At 40.9% G+C, this 16,774-nt stretch overlaps 1 protein-coding gene across 1 annotated transcript in view; it reads right to left on the reverse strand.

Moving 5' to 3' along the window:
* Positions 1-1,866: 1,866 nt before the first annotated feature.
* Positions 1,867-16,774, reverse strand: part of Fbxw2 (F-box and WD repeat domain containing 2) — a 49,415-nt gene continuing 34,507 nt past the window's right edge. Inside the window, exon 8 of the mRNA XM_033759025.1 lies at positions 1,867-3,151. Coding sequence (XP_033614916.1) covers positions 3,082-3,151 — 70 coding nt within the window. The 3' untranslated portion in view covers positions 1,867-3,081. The remainder of the gene's footprint in view (positions 3,152-16,774) is intronic.

Here is a 16,774-nt window from a genome sequence, read left to right on the forward strand (position 1 = left end):
TTGGGAGCAGGCCCCATACTGGGCCCTGGGGTGGCAGTTGTGAAACAGGCACCACCACCACCTGCCTTCTAGGGCTTGCAGAGTGAAAGACAGAGCCAAGCAGCATTTGCCATTCAAAGCAACCAGTGCAGGAGAAGGGATGTGGTGTAAGGGGGAGAGGAGTGAACTCTGGAGTCAGAGGGACCTGTTTCTTCATGTCCCAGTTGTGTGAGTTCAGGCAAATTTCCCAATCTCTCTAGGTGGTTTTCTCATCTGGAAGAAATGTAAAATAATTATACATGTATTTTTATTGCCTAATTACCGTGAGAATTGAAAGGAACAAGTACAGCAACACTTCAATCTGCCCAGCACATGGTGGGAGCTCACTAAATTATAATTACTAGCATTAATATTGCTGGTATTATTATAAAAGGGACATATGATCTGGGCTTTGATAACTATTCAGTTGAATATTCAGAGTCTGTTGCATGAGTAGTAGGTAGGAAGGGTTTTCTGGTCAGAAGCAACAATAAGAACAGCTATGTGCAGGAGCATAGAATGATCAGGCAACATGAGTGGACCAGATACGAACCACAGAAATATTCCCATCAGGCTAAAAGGGCCTAGCAGAGGTCTTTTTCCTACTGTCCTCAAATAAAAGACCATGAGTGAGCTCTCAGTGCAAATACACAGACCAGTATTCTTGCAGGCTATGCTTCTGAACCAAAGCAGCCTCCATGCCCCTGACCTGACAGTCCACAAGGAACACAGCTGAGACTTAGACTCAAGCCTCTGACTCACCTTCTCTGGAATGAGGCTTCCCTTTGATTCTTGCTGCACAACCTTAACAAGTCACTAATCTCTCTTATCGCTCCCTCTGAAAAATGGAACAGTTATACAGGACACAGAAATGAAGGTGCGTTATCACAGCGTCAGCCCACAGCAGGTATTTTCCAAGACCCACAGGAAACATGGCCACTCTTCCGCCCAAACTCACTGTACTACGGGGGCCAGAATTGACAGATTCCCAGAGAAGCCTCACTGAATCCACCACCCAAGGAAAAAAGACTGTCATGAGATGAAGGGAGTCGGAGGGAGAGGAGGGAAAGGGGATGAAAAGGAATTGAGAGGTGTTATGCACATACACCAACTCCCCACAACGAATGCGACTGTTATGTAATGCAAACGTGCTAATAAAAAATAAAAACTGAAAAGAGACCCACAAAAATGGTGTATTCCAGATATTATTCTGTACATTGCTTTTTTCATTGATGAAGAAATCATGTCAAGACATAGATCTTTATTCTTTTTTAATTCACACATCATGAAGGTCACCCTTTTTAAAGTGTGTAATTCAGTGGTTTTAGTATATCCACAAGGTTGTGCAACCATCACTACTAATTCCAGAAAAATTTCATCATCCCCCAAAGAAATCCTATACCCATTAGTAATCATTCCCCATCCCTCCATCCTCTCAGCCACCAGTAAACACTTATCTCATTTTCTGTCTCTATGGATTTGTCTATTCTAGACATTCCATATAAATGGAATCATATTATTTGTGGCCTTCTGTGTCTAACTTCTTGCATTTGGCGTAATGTTTTCAAGGTTAAGCCATGCTGTAGCATGTACCAGCACTTCACTCCTTTTTATGGCGGAATACTATTCTATCGTATGGCTGTTAAACTACATTTTATTATAATGTATTATAATTATAATGTGCCCCCTCTCTGCTTCCCTCTTTTCTGGTACTGGGGATTGCAACCAGCCATTTTATTTATTTGTTTGTTTGTTTGTTTATTTAATTTTTTGTGGGGGGATAAGGTTTCGTCATTAAATTGCCCAGACTGGGCTCAAACTTAGGACCTTCCTACCTCTGCCTCTCAGAGTGCTGTGGTTACATGTGTGCACCACCACACCTGGCTGTTTCTATGTTTTGGCTATTGTGAATAATCCTGTTTTTCAAACTGTTGCATAGTTGTCCATCAAATGGATATAGCATAGTTTACTCAAGCACTTGCTACCAAAAGGATATTTCTTCTCTCTCAAAACTCAAAAACATGTTACCACAACATCCTCCTAGTCTTCCACAAGAGGTAGTCAAAACTTACCCCATTTCCTCTGGAAATTATCCAAAAGAAGCAAAAAGTTATACTGACAAACATGGTAGTTGTAGCAATCTTTACAGGAACACAAATGAGGAACTACCTGAGAGTTCCCCATAAGGACTTACTCAGATAAATTATATTGTTCAATGAAATAATATATAGCTCCTAAAAAGTATAATTACGAAGACAATATAGAAGTTATACTAATAGTGAGAAACAACCACAACACATTGTAAAAGGGCATCACATGCCCATGCTGGCTCCTATAACAATAAGAAGGGAGCAGGGAAGCACATTCACACTTGCTAGACTCAAGGGTCCTGATTCTAAAGTATGGAGGTCCTCACACCACCAATGACGAAGAGAAGCCAGGAAGAGCCAGCTGGGAACCACTGGAACTCTGCTGAGGATGCCAGGAAGGAGGCTGCTCACCGGAGGAAGGAGGGTTCTTCCTCCCAGGTGACAAAGGAGATATGAAGTCACTGATCCCTAGAGTTTGGAGGTCCCACTCTTTAGGACCTAGGCTCACAGCTCGGCTGTGTAACAGTGATGAGAATCATGGGCCCAGGTTGTCTCCATGGCTGTGAAGCTAATGCGTGTCCTGTTGTGATGGATGCCCTGTAAATTTCCTGTGTGCCGTGCTGGGGTCTTGCCATTCCTCGGGCTCTGGGGCAAAGCTTGACTTCTCCAAGTGCTACCTGACACTGTACTTTGCAGAGGACTGGCTGCAAAGACATTCAACCAAAGCAATGGTGAAAGCATTCAACTGAACCAATCATGTGAACCTTTCTTAAAATACATGCTCCCTTTGCTGTCCAGCTGAAGGTTCTCTCTGATAAATCAGATGAGCCATCAGGGAGGCAGCAGCTACTTCAGGGCTATAATGAACCCTCAGAAAATGGGAGAAAGATTTCACTTCTTTGCCTTGCTACCTCATCAGAGACTTCAGGGTAGAAGCCATCACGTCAGTGCATGCCAGTCAAGGCCCTCTGCATCACCTGTGGCTGGGTTTGCTGAACTGACTTGGCAGTGATATTTCATCTTGGAGTTTTTCCTTTGGTTCCCTAAGAAATCAAAACAAAAGCAACACATTTCATAACTCTAAGGTAACAAAAGTCCTAACATATTTTATCTCTCTTCTTAGTCAATAATAGCCTGTATTATGTATAATGAAACAAAATTGTAGAACTTGTAGGGTTGTAACTAACTCTTGGTACAAAGAAATAAAATACACATGCTTCCTATGGTCATAATACTGTATTTTTGAATCATTGCCATTAGGCACACAAGATGTAAAAAAAGTCAATGATGACTTCAAAATACCAATGAAATTCAACCCCAATCAAGTATGCGGATTTGTATGTTTATAGCTGTGCTTTTTTATATAATAATTTTGTTGTATTCTTTTTTTTGTTTTTTGTTTGTTTGGTTTTTTTTGTTGTTGTTGTTATTGCTGTTGTTTTTCTTTTTTTGGTTCTTTGAGACAGGGTCTCACTGTGTAGTTGAGACTGACCTGGAACTCATTATGTAGCTCAGGCTGGTCTCAAACTCACAGCGATCCTCCTGCCTCAGCCTCCCGATTGCTGGGATTGTTGTATTCTGTATAAATTGTAATGTTATATTTCTTTCGAAACCTTGTAAATACCATATACACTAAAGTATGATTTTTTGTTAAATTAAAAATCTGTATGAAGAAATATAATAGACTAATATCCTATGGTATTTTGAAAAGGACACAGTGGCATTCAGAATCTCTGCTACCAACCTCCAATCAGCTTTACAACCGAGAGATGATCACCAAAATGTTCCCAGTCTGAGAGGGGAAGCTTGATGTTATATTAGTTAGGGTCACAGTTATACTGCTATAACAAAGAGACTCCAAAATATATTGGGCCAAACATGATCAAAATTTATTTATCTCTTCCAAAATCAAACAGCCAGCCTAGGTCAGTGAGATGACTATGCTATAAACAGGCACAGTTTCCCCGTTGCTCTGCCATCCCCTGGGGGTCATCATTTGCTTAATTAAAGCTGGGTTGCTACTCCTGGGAAAGAAGAAAGAGCTAGCATCCAAGACTAGGAGCTTAAGTTTGGAGATGATCCAGAAAATGTCCACATTACCTCTTGCCCTATCCTTCATGTCACTCTGAATTATGTGGCCAGATCCAGCTCAAGGAAGGTCAGGAAAGGGGGTTGCTCTCTGGGCAAATGTGCCCATGAAGAGACAGAGGAAGGATTTGAGGAAATAAGTAACCACATGCTACAGATTTTTTTAATTAAAAAATCAACACAAATCATATTACAATGTTATCATCTAACTACTGCTCTTTTCTGTTGTACCTCCCACTTGATATGAAAGTATTATATTTACTTATAAAGGTGTAAAAGCAGTGTATATGCAACTTTACATTCTGCCAATATGTATGATGCTGAGGAAGTGATTTTTTTAAAACACAGTACAAGCAGCCACGCCACTCTGATCCACACACCTGCTTCCCAGGATCTGCACACACTTACCGATGGAGGCATGAGGAAAGGCCATCAACAAAAGTGGACAGCTGTGAAATTCAAGAATTCCTAAAAACCCACTCCACTGAAGAATCTGTGGATCTTTCTGCAATGGAACCACTGCCTGAAGTGGGACATGGAGGATTAACTCGACCTTGCTCTTTTGAAATTTCAACAACTAAAGTATGACCTAGAAGCTTCGGCTGATGGAGTCTTGTCAGTGCCTTAATGGCTGCTTTTTCATTGGGCGAAGTACCAAGATCTGTATGCTTCAGGCGCCCCTTCTCTGACAGGAGGTCCATGGACTGGGCCCTGAAATACTACAGCAAGTCCTCTTTTTGCTTGGCGCTCAGCTGGCCATGCCTGAGTAGAAGGGTCTGGTCCCCTAGGGGCTGGAAAGCCAGGTGGAGTTCCCCATCCTCTAGACAGAGGCAGGGCTGCTTGCCCTCCCTTTTCTTTGGAGATGTAGCAACAGAAAGAGCCAGGGAGGAAGAGCCCAGTGTACCCTGCTGGACCCCAAGTTTTAGACGAAGGAGTTGTGAAACACTACAGAATAGGAAGACTGGACGAAAGGGTTATTTCCTTAGCTGGAGAAAATCATTTTCAGCTTTGAATGGAATTGTGAACTATTACACCAAGAAAAGTGACACCCTGTGTGTCAGTCTAGGAAAACCTTCCTGAAAGATACAGGTCCCAACTCCTTTGGATCTGTTCTACAAAACTGTGGACCAATGGGAGATGGAGCACAGCTCCTTGCAGCTTCTGAAGGGATCAGGGTCTGGTCAGAGTGGAAAAGTCTGGGAAGGCCTATGGAACAACACCACTCTAGCAGCTGTGAAAACATGAAAACCAGGTGGAAGGATATTGAAGGCTAACAGGATATGCTGATTCTTTTGAGCACAGTTTTCCACACCCATGAGATGGAAGGGCAGCCATTACTAGTGGCCAGCAGGTGTTATCATTCTGAGGGTGTGCTTTGGTTCAGCTGATCATAAAATCTCCCTGATCAAAAGTCCAGGGCTGCATTCCTTCTCAAAACTTTGGCTTCTGTATTCCAATGCCTTTCATCCCTTTTGCTCCTGGCCTTGCTTTAAAAAAAATAGTAAAAATACTTTTAAAAATTCAAATGGCATCTTCAGGGCATAAGTATTTTTTACACACTAAATTGTATATGGTTAAATGGTAAAATGACCTCATATTGAAAATATAGGAGATGCTTTTTTCCATCTTCATTGTTCCTGCAGTAGCAAGGAAAAATATATTAAAATCGACATTCAGTCACATAAGTGATTTCCTCTGTGATAAATGTGGAGTAAGAGAATTTAGAGAGTTTAAGTAACTTGCCAAGTGTTTACTATTCAAATAATCTTGAACAAATTTTTGAAGTACCTATGTTCCAGTTTTATTATTTGTAAAATGCAAATATTAATAAGGCCAAGCTAGAAGAATTATTATGAAGATAAAAGAAGTTATTAGTAGAAATACTTCGCATAGTGCTTGGTTCATAGTACCTGACTAATCCAAGCTTGCTGGAAGGTAAGTAAGGCAGAACTCTCAAAGACATTGGCATAGGAAAAGAATTTATGAACAATCCTCAGTAGCACAGGAACTAGCACGAAGAGTCAACAACTGGGATCTCATCTTATTAAAAAGCTTCTGCACTGCAAGAAAAATCATCAACAGAGCTAAAAGACAACTACAATGTGGGAAAAACTGTTTACCAGCTGTTCCTCAGACAAAGATCTACTATCTACAATATATAAAGAACGCAAAAAAAAACAGATCTCCCAAATATAAAGACCCAATTCAAAAATGAGCATCTGAAATGAACAGACATTTCTCAAACAAGTAAAAGCAGCAAATAAACATATGAAAAAATGTTTAACATCACTGTTCATTCGAGAAATGCAGATGAAAACAACAGTGAGAGTCCACCTCACCCCACAAAGAATGGCTGCTATCAAGAAATCACACAGTACCAAATGTTGGCAGGGTTGTAGGGAGAAAGCAACCCTTCGCCATTGTTGGTGGGAGTGCAGACTGGTGCAACCACTGTGGAAATCAATATGGAGATACCTCAAAGAACTAGGATTGAAGTCCCATTTGACCCAGCTAATCCTCTGCTGGGTATCTTCCCAAAAGAATTAAAAGAATCACACCATGGTGATATATGCGCACCCATGTTTATAGCAGCACAGTCTGTAATAGCTAAAACTTGTAAACAGCCCAATTGCTCATCAACTGGAGACTGGATAAAGAAGATGTGGGTTTTTTTTAATATATAAAATGCAGTACCACTCAGCCATAAAGAACGAGAAACTAGAGACATTTATAGCTAAGTGCATGCACATTGAGGCCATACTCTTAAGTGAAATTAATAGGACACACACTGTAAATACGGAATAGTTTCTCTGATGTGAAAGACTAAGCGCATAAATAAGGATCAAAATGTATAATTGATATTGTAAAATAGGAAGAAACATCTAAAGGAATAGGGGACGTGGGAGGGATAGGGGAAAGGAAAGAAGGGAAAATAAAAATAGGAGAAAAGGAAAAACACAGAAACAAAGTCTTTGTAAATAGGGAAGGGTGGAGGGGGTAAAGGGAGGGCAGGGGACCGGGGAAAAAACAAGAACCATGATACATCATATAACGGTACAAGATCCTACTGATGAATATAACTATTGTATACCTAAAATGTACCAATAAACTTAATTGGAAAAACAAAACCCAAAAAACACAGTACTAAACACGGACGAGAAAGTGGCAAAGTGGCCACTCTCAAATGCTACTAATGGAAGTGTACATGTATACAATTTTTTCTGGAGTGCAGCTGGTGATCTATTTCAAAAGTTTTAACAATCTTAACCTCCAAGGAAAATAGAGAACACCAACTTGGATAAAAGTTTAGTCATCAAAGTCTTGTTTGTAATGCTAAAAACTGGAAACAACCTAAATGTCCAACAGCAGAGGATGAAGTAAATACTGATTCATCTATCCGTATGCTGGACTGTTATGCAGCCACTATGCTCTTGAAGAACATTTGTGACATGAAAACTATGATCATATTTTAAGTGAGAAAAGCACCTTGCAAAATAGTATATATGTTTTCATTCTAATCTTTTGGCAAGACTATCCAAACACATAAAACCACTAGAAGAATATAGTATTCATCAAAAGGTCAACAGTGGTTCCGGGTGAGTGGTATTACCAGTGATTTTTTTACCTCCTTAGTCATTGTTTTTAGTATTTTTCAAATTTCTTTACAAAGGCATATATTACTTTTATAATAGAGTTTATTTAAAGCATTGAATTTCCACCGTGTTAGAGCAGGACAGATCCTTAGTGCCAGCCTCACATGTTCCAAACGGGGAAAGGGAAGCCCAGAGACGGTGAGTAACACACCTGAGATAACACAACTTGTCAAAAGTGGGATTTGAACTGAGGCTGTTTGTCTGGAAGCCTGTATTCTTATCAACATGTCACACTAAAAATAACTTTTCTACAAACAACTCGATTCCTGGCAGCTTAGTCAGTACTGAGGTACATAACAAAACAAAGTGCTGGCAAATCCTTAGAGAACTGAAAACAAAATAACTTAAAACACACGCCCCAAATTTCTGGTATAACTAGCATTGATAAGGAAATAATCACTGGGAAAACAAACATTCATGTCGATAGAGATAGGATTTGAGTACTTCTTTCATTCAAAAAGTATTTGTTGAGAACCTTCTACATGCCATGTTTGACAGCCTAGATCCTTGAAACCAAATGGTGAGCACACATAATTCTTGTTCTTGTACTTACAGTATCTAAATTCTGCTAAGGTTTGTTGAATACCTACTATACACTATACATTTTCACTGGCCTTTGTCTATGTCTTACAACAAATAACCCCCACTTCCTGAGTTAGAGTCTAACTTTTTGCAGGAAGCGGTTCAGACAGGGTCTCACTATGTAGTCCAGGCTGGCATTGAACTCACACTGATACTCCTGCCTCATCCTCCGAAGTGCTAGCATTACAGGTATGTACCACTACACTGGGCTAGGGTCTAACTTTAAGTATTGTAACAAAACACTATTTCTAATCTCACAACCATATAGAAAGATAGATATCACTTATTCTATTTCAAAGATAAGAGAACTGAGAATCAGAGATATTAAGAGAATGTCCCAAGGTGATAGAGATAGAAAATGGCAGAGCTTTTTTCAGTGCTCTTAACCTAGGTTTGTTTCCAGAACTGTAGCCTTACTCAGTAGCACCCACTCATCACAAAGTCTAGGACTCAGTGGAGCTATTTAGACTTCCCGAATTTACTAGGATGTAACCCGAGAATCCTCCATTTTTAGTATCTCTGTGTAACTTCTCCCCTAAGCTAGAAGTTAGGAACCACTGCCTTATCCCATAACCTAGAATCCTACAGTTCAATCTCAAGAAAAGAACTGTGCCCAGGTCCCAATTCTGTTCCCCCCGACACCATAAGCCAGTATGTTTATAAAAGCAGAACACAGTTGAAGGGACTAGAATCATTGATGATTATTCACTTATATGTAGAGCAAGAGGGAAAGCCTGCTAGGAACCAGGCACTGGGCTACCTGTAACTCTTCTATTTACAAACTAGGAAAGCTGCTTTTATAATGTGGAAATGAAAAAGTAGGGATGGCCTATTTTGCAGCTTTTCCTATTAGGTCATGGAAATTTGTTAACCCACCCCTTGATTCCGGGCTTGAGTCCTGACTTGCTTTGATCAAGAGAACATGTAGCTATGCCTTCTGAAGGTCTGGAGTCCAGACCTCAAGACCTTGCTGCTTCTACCTTGATCACTTAGAAGATTCTGCCACTAGATACATAAGTCTAGGTTGAAAGGCCATACAGAGGCCCAACTGTCCCGCTGTGGCCCCAGACACCTGGATGAGGCCACCTTAGACCTTGTACCCCCAGCAACCACCAGAACTGCAGCTGCCTTGGTGAGCCCAGGTGAGCCCTGCCAACCCTGTCAACCTATGAACTATGAGAAATAATAAACCACTGTTTTAAGCAACCAAGTTTCAGAGTAGATTATAACATGGCAGTGGATAACTGATAGAAGCAGTAATGCACAGAGGGGCTTTCATTTGTTTGACAATTATTTACACACAGCCTACTTTGTACCAAGTATTATGTCACTCAAAGTTTTGGGGATCTATACCTATGGAACAAGATAGGAGAACCCAGTCTCTTATGGGAAAAGCAAACAATAAATAAGTAAACCCCTAGATATACAGTCTCATAAGGATATACGTGCTGTGACGATAAACAAACCAAGAGTCAGTGATTGTTATTGGTGATGGGTAGAGGTTTTGGACAGAGGGAACATGGGAATCTCTACAAAGCTGAATATTCCTGAGTAGTAACCAGAAGCAAAACAGTGAAGATGAGGGAGAGGTATGTTTCAAGCAAATGAAACAGCAAGTCCAAAGATCCTGATGCAGGAAAAATTTTAATATACTCAGAAGACAGCCTGGAAGCCAGTGGGATTGAGGAAGATAACATTTTAACTTACTTTGACTTGCTCATCTTTCAATTTTCCCATCATTCAATAGAGGGTGATGTTGACCACTTACAAACTTACTAAATGCTAACTCAAAGTGGACAGCACTCTTAAAGTATTTGTCAAACCATGTTTAAAGGAGTCCCGCCCACACCCTGGATTTTGAATCAGCAAGCTAATTTCCATTTTTATTGAATTCTTATTGTCTTTAGTTCTCTTACGGCACTGAGAACTTAATTTTCAGATCTACACCAACTTTTCAAAGAATATTATATGGGTCTAAAACATAAAATAATACTTAGGCCCCTATCGAGATAGTAAACCAATACTGGGTATCTCCCCTCAATCCATAAAGTCCATTCTGGAGAAATGATTTCAGTGAAATGGAGGGATGAAGTTGACGAATTCACCAAGCATAGTACAAGAAGCCTCTGGGGAGAGAGAAGTCAATCTGGAATTGATGTGTATCCTGGGAGATTTGGGTGAAGGCTAGTGGAGGAGGCAGAGGGTGGACAGGCTGGGGGAAAGCCTGTGTTGTCTCAGATCATCACCGCCAACCTCTTTTCTTTAGACACCAGCAGTCAAGCCAGAACCTGTGGATCAGCCAACCACGAAGCAAAAAGCTCCTTTTTCCAGGAGAAAACAGAGTGGAAATAGAGATCCTGCCCCAGGGAGACTGTCTCTTCCCCACGCTGCCTCTTCCCAAACATTTTAAAGGTAAATCCCTGACCAGAGGTTGACTCCTATCTAGAAAGATGGTATTAAACCAGAAGGATCAAAAGGAATTCTGTGACCAGATATGGGGGCTCATGCGAGTAATCTCAGCTACGTCAGAGGCAAAGGCAGGAGAATCTTAAGATCAAGGCCAGCCTAGGCAATTTAGCAAGATCCTAGTTCAAAAACAACAAAAAATTGTTTTAAAAAGCAGGTCTGTGGATGCTGGGTTTTTGTGATGTGGGGTTTATCTCCTCCTCTCTCTTTAAATCCAGTGGGAGGTACACAGACCAGAATCTGGTCCTCAGTGTCCACCTGAACACAACTATATAGAGTAACCAACGTCCCAGGGGAACATGAGCTCACAGACCAAACTAATTAGCCTCCTGAGGAGGACAATACAGCAAAAGGACAACAAACATCTTCTCTGTCTAAAGTAAAACTCCTGGAATAGACCAGCCAATAATATGCATGATAAATATGCATTCAACTGAACCAGTCATGTGAGCCTCTTTTCAAAAAGGAAGAAACTAAACTCAAGAAAACAAGGAATTTAAAAATACAAAGCAAAATCAAGAAATCATTTTTGCCTCTTTAAACAAAGTATAATGAACATGCAATACAGTGTATATGAAGCACTAGTTTTGATGTGTTTTGACCCAGCAACACTATCCAAAACAAACCTCCACTACAGTCAAGATAATGATTCCGCCGCCTGCCTCACAAGCGCAAGGACCCGAGTTCGATCCCCAGTACCAAAAAAATAAAAATAAAAGATAACAAACACTTCCATCACCTCCGAAAATTCATCCTGACCTTTTGTCTTAGATCATTTCAGGCTGTAAGGACAGAATGGTTTAGAAAGGATGCTTTGAAATCAACAGAAATTTTATTTCTCACGATTCTGGAGGCTAGAAGTCCAGGGTCAAGTTCTATGGTAAGAGCCAGCTTCTTCAGAGATGTTTAGTCATTTTTATGATGCACAAAGGGCTCCAGCCTTGTGACCTAATCGCCTCCCACAGCCCATCTCCTAATCCCATCACCTGGGGGCTTGGGATTTCAACATGTGGCAGTGGGGAGAGTACAAACATTCAGATCATGGCATCCGTGTAACCTGTCCTTCCGTCCAACTCCATCCCTGATAACCACTGAGTAGCTTTCCATTGCTACAGGTTAATACATATAATATATATAGGGGTCTCTATACAATATATACTTATATACATGAAGATATAATATATAATTTTGTATAAAAGGAATCATAATTTGCCTTCTGTTTGATCTGGTTTATTTCATTCAGCGTAATTTTTAAGTTCATCTCTGGCATGATATCTATTGAGAACTTTTCCTTTTTAATGGTTGAGTAGTACTCTGCTGTACAGATATCCCGCAATTTGTTTATCCATGTATCTGCTAATACACACCTGGGACATTTCCAGTTTGGGGCCTATTGTAAATAAAACTGCTATAAATATCTATGTTCAAAACTTTTTGTGGATATGTGTTTCTACTTCTTTTGGGTAAAAAAGCTAGGAAGGGAATGGCTGGGTCATGTGGTAGATGCTTGCTAAGCTTTTTAAGAAACTGCAATTATTTTTCTAAAGTGATTGAACCATTCAGAATTCCCACTAACTGCATCTTGAGAGCTCCAGTTGCTTCAGTCTTGCCAGGACTGAGTGTGATTAGACTTTCTAATTCTAGAAGTTCTGTTGGATATGTAGTGCCATCTTGTGGTTTGCATTTGTCTTTCCTTGATGACAATGATACTGAGCATCTGTACGTTCTTAGCATCCTTCACTGTTGGTGGCAGGAGACCTCTGTAGCCAATCTGTAGTAATCTATTGGTGGTATTTAGTCATAGCTAGAATTCTCATACAGGGGACACATATAAAGTGTCAATTTTCACAGAGTGAGCAGCAAGTTCGGTGGGTGCCTGTGGAGACATCGCAGGGCACCAAAAGAGGTGATTACTAGAGATCTGCCCCAAAGCGCATGGAGGAGGACTGTGCCCAGAGAGACTAGGCCTCGGGAGCATTGAGGAGGCATGGACTCCAGAGAGGTATTGTCTTCCTCTATTCCTCCGCTAACAGTACAGAGGCAGCCTGGCAAGGCTGGAGAGGGCTTGGGAGACTGCCAGAGAGCCCCAGCACCCAGAGAAAAGAGGGCTGGGACTGCAACTGTCTCCAAGATGTGCCGTACATGCAGTACTATTACCTCCAGCTCCATCAGAAGGTCCTAGACCTCCAAAGGGCACCTTTCCCTCTCTGATCCAGCCTGTACCAACCTAGCAATCTCACCTGGGTGCTAGAAAAAAATGCCATCGTGCTCAGATCTCACGGCTTCACTGACTCTCCTTTATGGGGCAGTGGAATGATGCACGAGAAAAGCTCTCACTTTAGGGTCTGGCAGACTTGTGTTTGCTCTAATCTGTCATGAAATAGTCACTTGGTGTGGGGCAGGTTTAACTCGCTAAGCCTCAGCTCCTCAAGCATTGAGGAGGATATATTTGATGACTTTGACAGCATATCTGGCACATACTGGGTGCTCAGTATGAATTCCACTCTACTACATTTTGGTTAAGCCAATGCTGAATAGCTCTGGGCCATCTCTCCTTCCTCTCATGTCCCTGTCCTGTTTAGTTTTTATTTCAATCCCAAGAATTCTCTCTAGTGGGGAACCCTATCCTAGAAGAGAGCAGATCAATCTCAAGCACTCAGAAAGGCTGCACAGATCCAGCCCTTTCCTTAGCCTAGGGCCGTCACATCCACCCACCAGTGAGGAAGATTGGACCTCTCCCAGCTTCAGGTGATGCTTTCAGATTGGCCACCCAACTCTTCAGTGACCACCTGTTGTCTATTTTGGGTTCTCGCATCCTTAGGTCCATTATGTACTATTCCTGTTCCTGCCTTCTTCCCCCACCCTCAATGTTTTTGGAGCAGTAGGTGATTTGTTCCACCCACTTGTATTTTGCAGTCATGGTGTTACCTTGTCTCCTGGTTTTGTTGTCAGTATTGGCTCGGTTTTTCGTTTTGCTGTGTAGTTACTATTTTTTACACGGGGATTCAGAGATGGAAAAACTATGCTGATCACCACCAAATTGCTCCTTTTGTGTGGAATTTCAATTGCTTTTCCTTGTTTTTACAAATAATGTTTTTTGTCTTCAAATTCTAATAGTCTTAGATGATTCTGTATTATCTACTATATTAAGATCCCCCCATAAATGATATAGTCTCACCAACCATATGTCTAAGTGTGTCAGCAACCCACAGCCAGCTGACACAAATGAGCAGTGTAGGTATCTAGAATTCTAATTAGCCTAGGAGCCTCATGGAGGTGAAGCTTTGGTTGTCACCGCTGAGCAGGATTTCTCTCTTTCTTGTGCCACCTTGATTTTACTGCCAGGTCTTTGTGTGCATTCCACCCTGGAAACCAGGAGCTCCTTGAAGCAAGGACCACACACAATTTCAGCCTCAAGTCCTTAGGCCCTAGCATAATGCCTGGGCAGAGTATGGACCTAATAAGTATTTCTTGAGAGAAGGAATGTGATACTAATTTTAAATTATTCTTTAAAATAATTCACGCTTATTATAGCAAACTTTTCAACATGAAAAAAAAAAAAAAAGCCAGGCATGGTGGCGCATGCTTGTGATCCCAGCACTTGGGAGGCTGAGGCAGGAGGATCACTGTGAGTTCAAGACCACCCTGAGCTACGTAGTGAGTTCCAGGTCAGTCTCAACTACATAGTGGGGCCCTGTCTTAAAAATAAAACAAACAAACAAAAAAATGCAAGAAAAAAACTCATATAGAAAACCCTTTACCTGTCCCATCCTTAAGAGATAGCAACTATTACCTGATGAGGTATTTCATTTTGTTCTTATGCATAGTTTACTCAGACTGCTTGGTGATGCCTTGATGTGACATGACCTAAGATAACAAAATAAAACAGGTGGGTGCAGTGCCAGAACACACTCAGAAGGGGATGTCATCTCAATGCAAGAAAGTCCTTGGTGTAATTATTCAGCAGCAACAGAATCTGGCTCCAACTCATTACCAATGCTACTCTCCCCAGTTCCACTAGGTGGCAGAACAAGCTAGATAACGGCCGTGATTTGTGATCTCGTGGGTGCCTCACCACCAATTCGCATTTCTAGAACTTCCAGCTGATGTGGACACTGGCTTACGGGAAACCAATGGGGACTCACCCAAGGCCCGTCCCTCCCAGCCCACCTGCCCATTTCCACTTCCAGTTTACTTTGCCCCAGGCCAGACAGTATGAGCACACAGAGCTCTGTTCTCCAGATAACACTCTAGTAGGGGTAAAGAGGGCATTTTAAAAAAGGCAAAACAAATATCATTCTACCTCTCTGATTTTTCTGACACAGAGACACTGTGTTCGTTTTGTTGTTTTTCCAATACCCTCACAGAGTCAAGCCTTGTGCCCTTAGAGCTTGAATGATTAACTAGCTCGAGAGTTGCCTTGCAGGGCTGAATTTGCTGAGCTAACAAACTCAGGAATGTGAGCTACCCTGAAAAATCTCTGCATTTGAGAGGCCTGAGATAGAAAAGCACATATGACGGCCCCATTTCCTGACTCTGCATTAATGAGCCAGCACACAAAACACTAGGATTACTATGTGCTGGGAATCTGCACTTGGTTGCTTTCTGGATTAATTCCTCATTTTGAACTTCAATAGACATTATAGTCAATCTCGGGGAAAAAACTTTTGATTTATGGTTGCTCGTTTTCCTTTCAATATTACTGATTACCTGTGATACATTAGAAAAAGGCTAAATTCAAATATTGTTATCTGTCCAGCACTGACTAGCTCTATTCTTTAGTAGTAGGTTTCACTATACCCACTCTAGGAGACAATGCATATTACAGTAATTAACGGGATGGAAATACCATGGACAGGTCGCTTGATGCAGTCATTTTCCAAGGCTTGCTTTATTTATTTATTTGGTACCAGGGATCAAACTCAGGACCTTGTGCTTGCAAGGCAGGCGTGGTGCCACTGAGCTAAATCCCCAGCCCTCAGTCATTTTCATGTAATAAACTTCAATGTATCCCTTGGGTTGAATTATTATTTCTAAATTATTATTTCTAAACTGACATCTAGGTTAGTGAAGTTTTATAAGTCATCTCACAAGTATGTGAAAATGTAGTAAAACATTTTCATGAGGGTTTGAAAATGTAACATCAATGAGTCAAAAATGCACAGCTCAAATGAAATACAAACAAGTATACATGAAAATGTCTTCACATGTTAAAAGAAATGTCAATTAAAGTAACCTTGGGCTACCTCCTTACTACTCACTAGATTGGCAGACATATTTCAAATAATCACTCAAAACTAATGTTGTTTTGAAAAATGCACACCAATCCATCATTGTGACAGCATAAACCAATTTAACCCCCTTGTAAAGTCTCATGCTAAATATAAAGCAAAGGGGGCCAGGGATTTAGCTCAGCGGTTCCGCTGCTTGCTTCACAATCACAAGGTCCTGAGGTCAATCCCCGGTATGGAAAAAAAAAAAAAAAAAAGAGCAAGAGAGAGGATAATTTCTGTCGGGCTGGGGATTTAGCTCAGTGGTTCCACCTCCTGCCTCACAAGCATTAAGGACCCAAGTTTGATCCCCAGTAACATTAAAAAAATACACACACACACACACACACACACACACACACACATGAGCCACTGGCGTACCAGAAATGTTCTTTCTTGACCTGGGGAATGAGTAAAGATAACTCTGTATTCAGTAAAACTACCTGTATTCACTCTCCTGCATCTGTAACAATAATATTTAGATTTTTTTCCTTTGCTTTTGTTAATAGATCTACTGAAAAATTATTCTAAGGAAATAAACAGTATTGTAAATATCTAAAAAGCAAAACTAAAAATTACCTAATTACCCAAACAGGAATGATTTAGC

This window comes from Fukomys damarensis, unplaced genomic scaffold (assembly GCF_012274545.1).
Source record: "Fukomys damarensis isolate Sample0158 unplaced genomic scaffold, DMR_v1.0_HiC HiC_scaffold_36, whole genome shotgun sequence".
NCBI classification, from domain to species: Eukaryota; Metazoa; Chordata; class Mammalia; order Rodentia; family Bathyergidae; genus Fukomys; species Fukomys damarensis.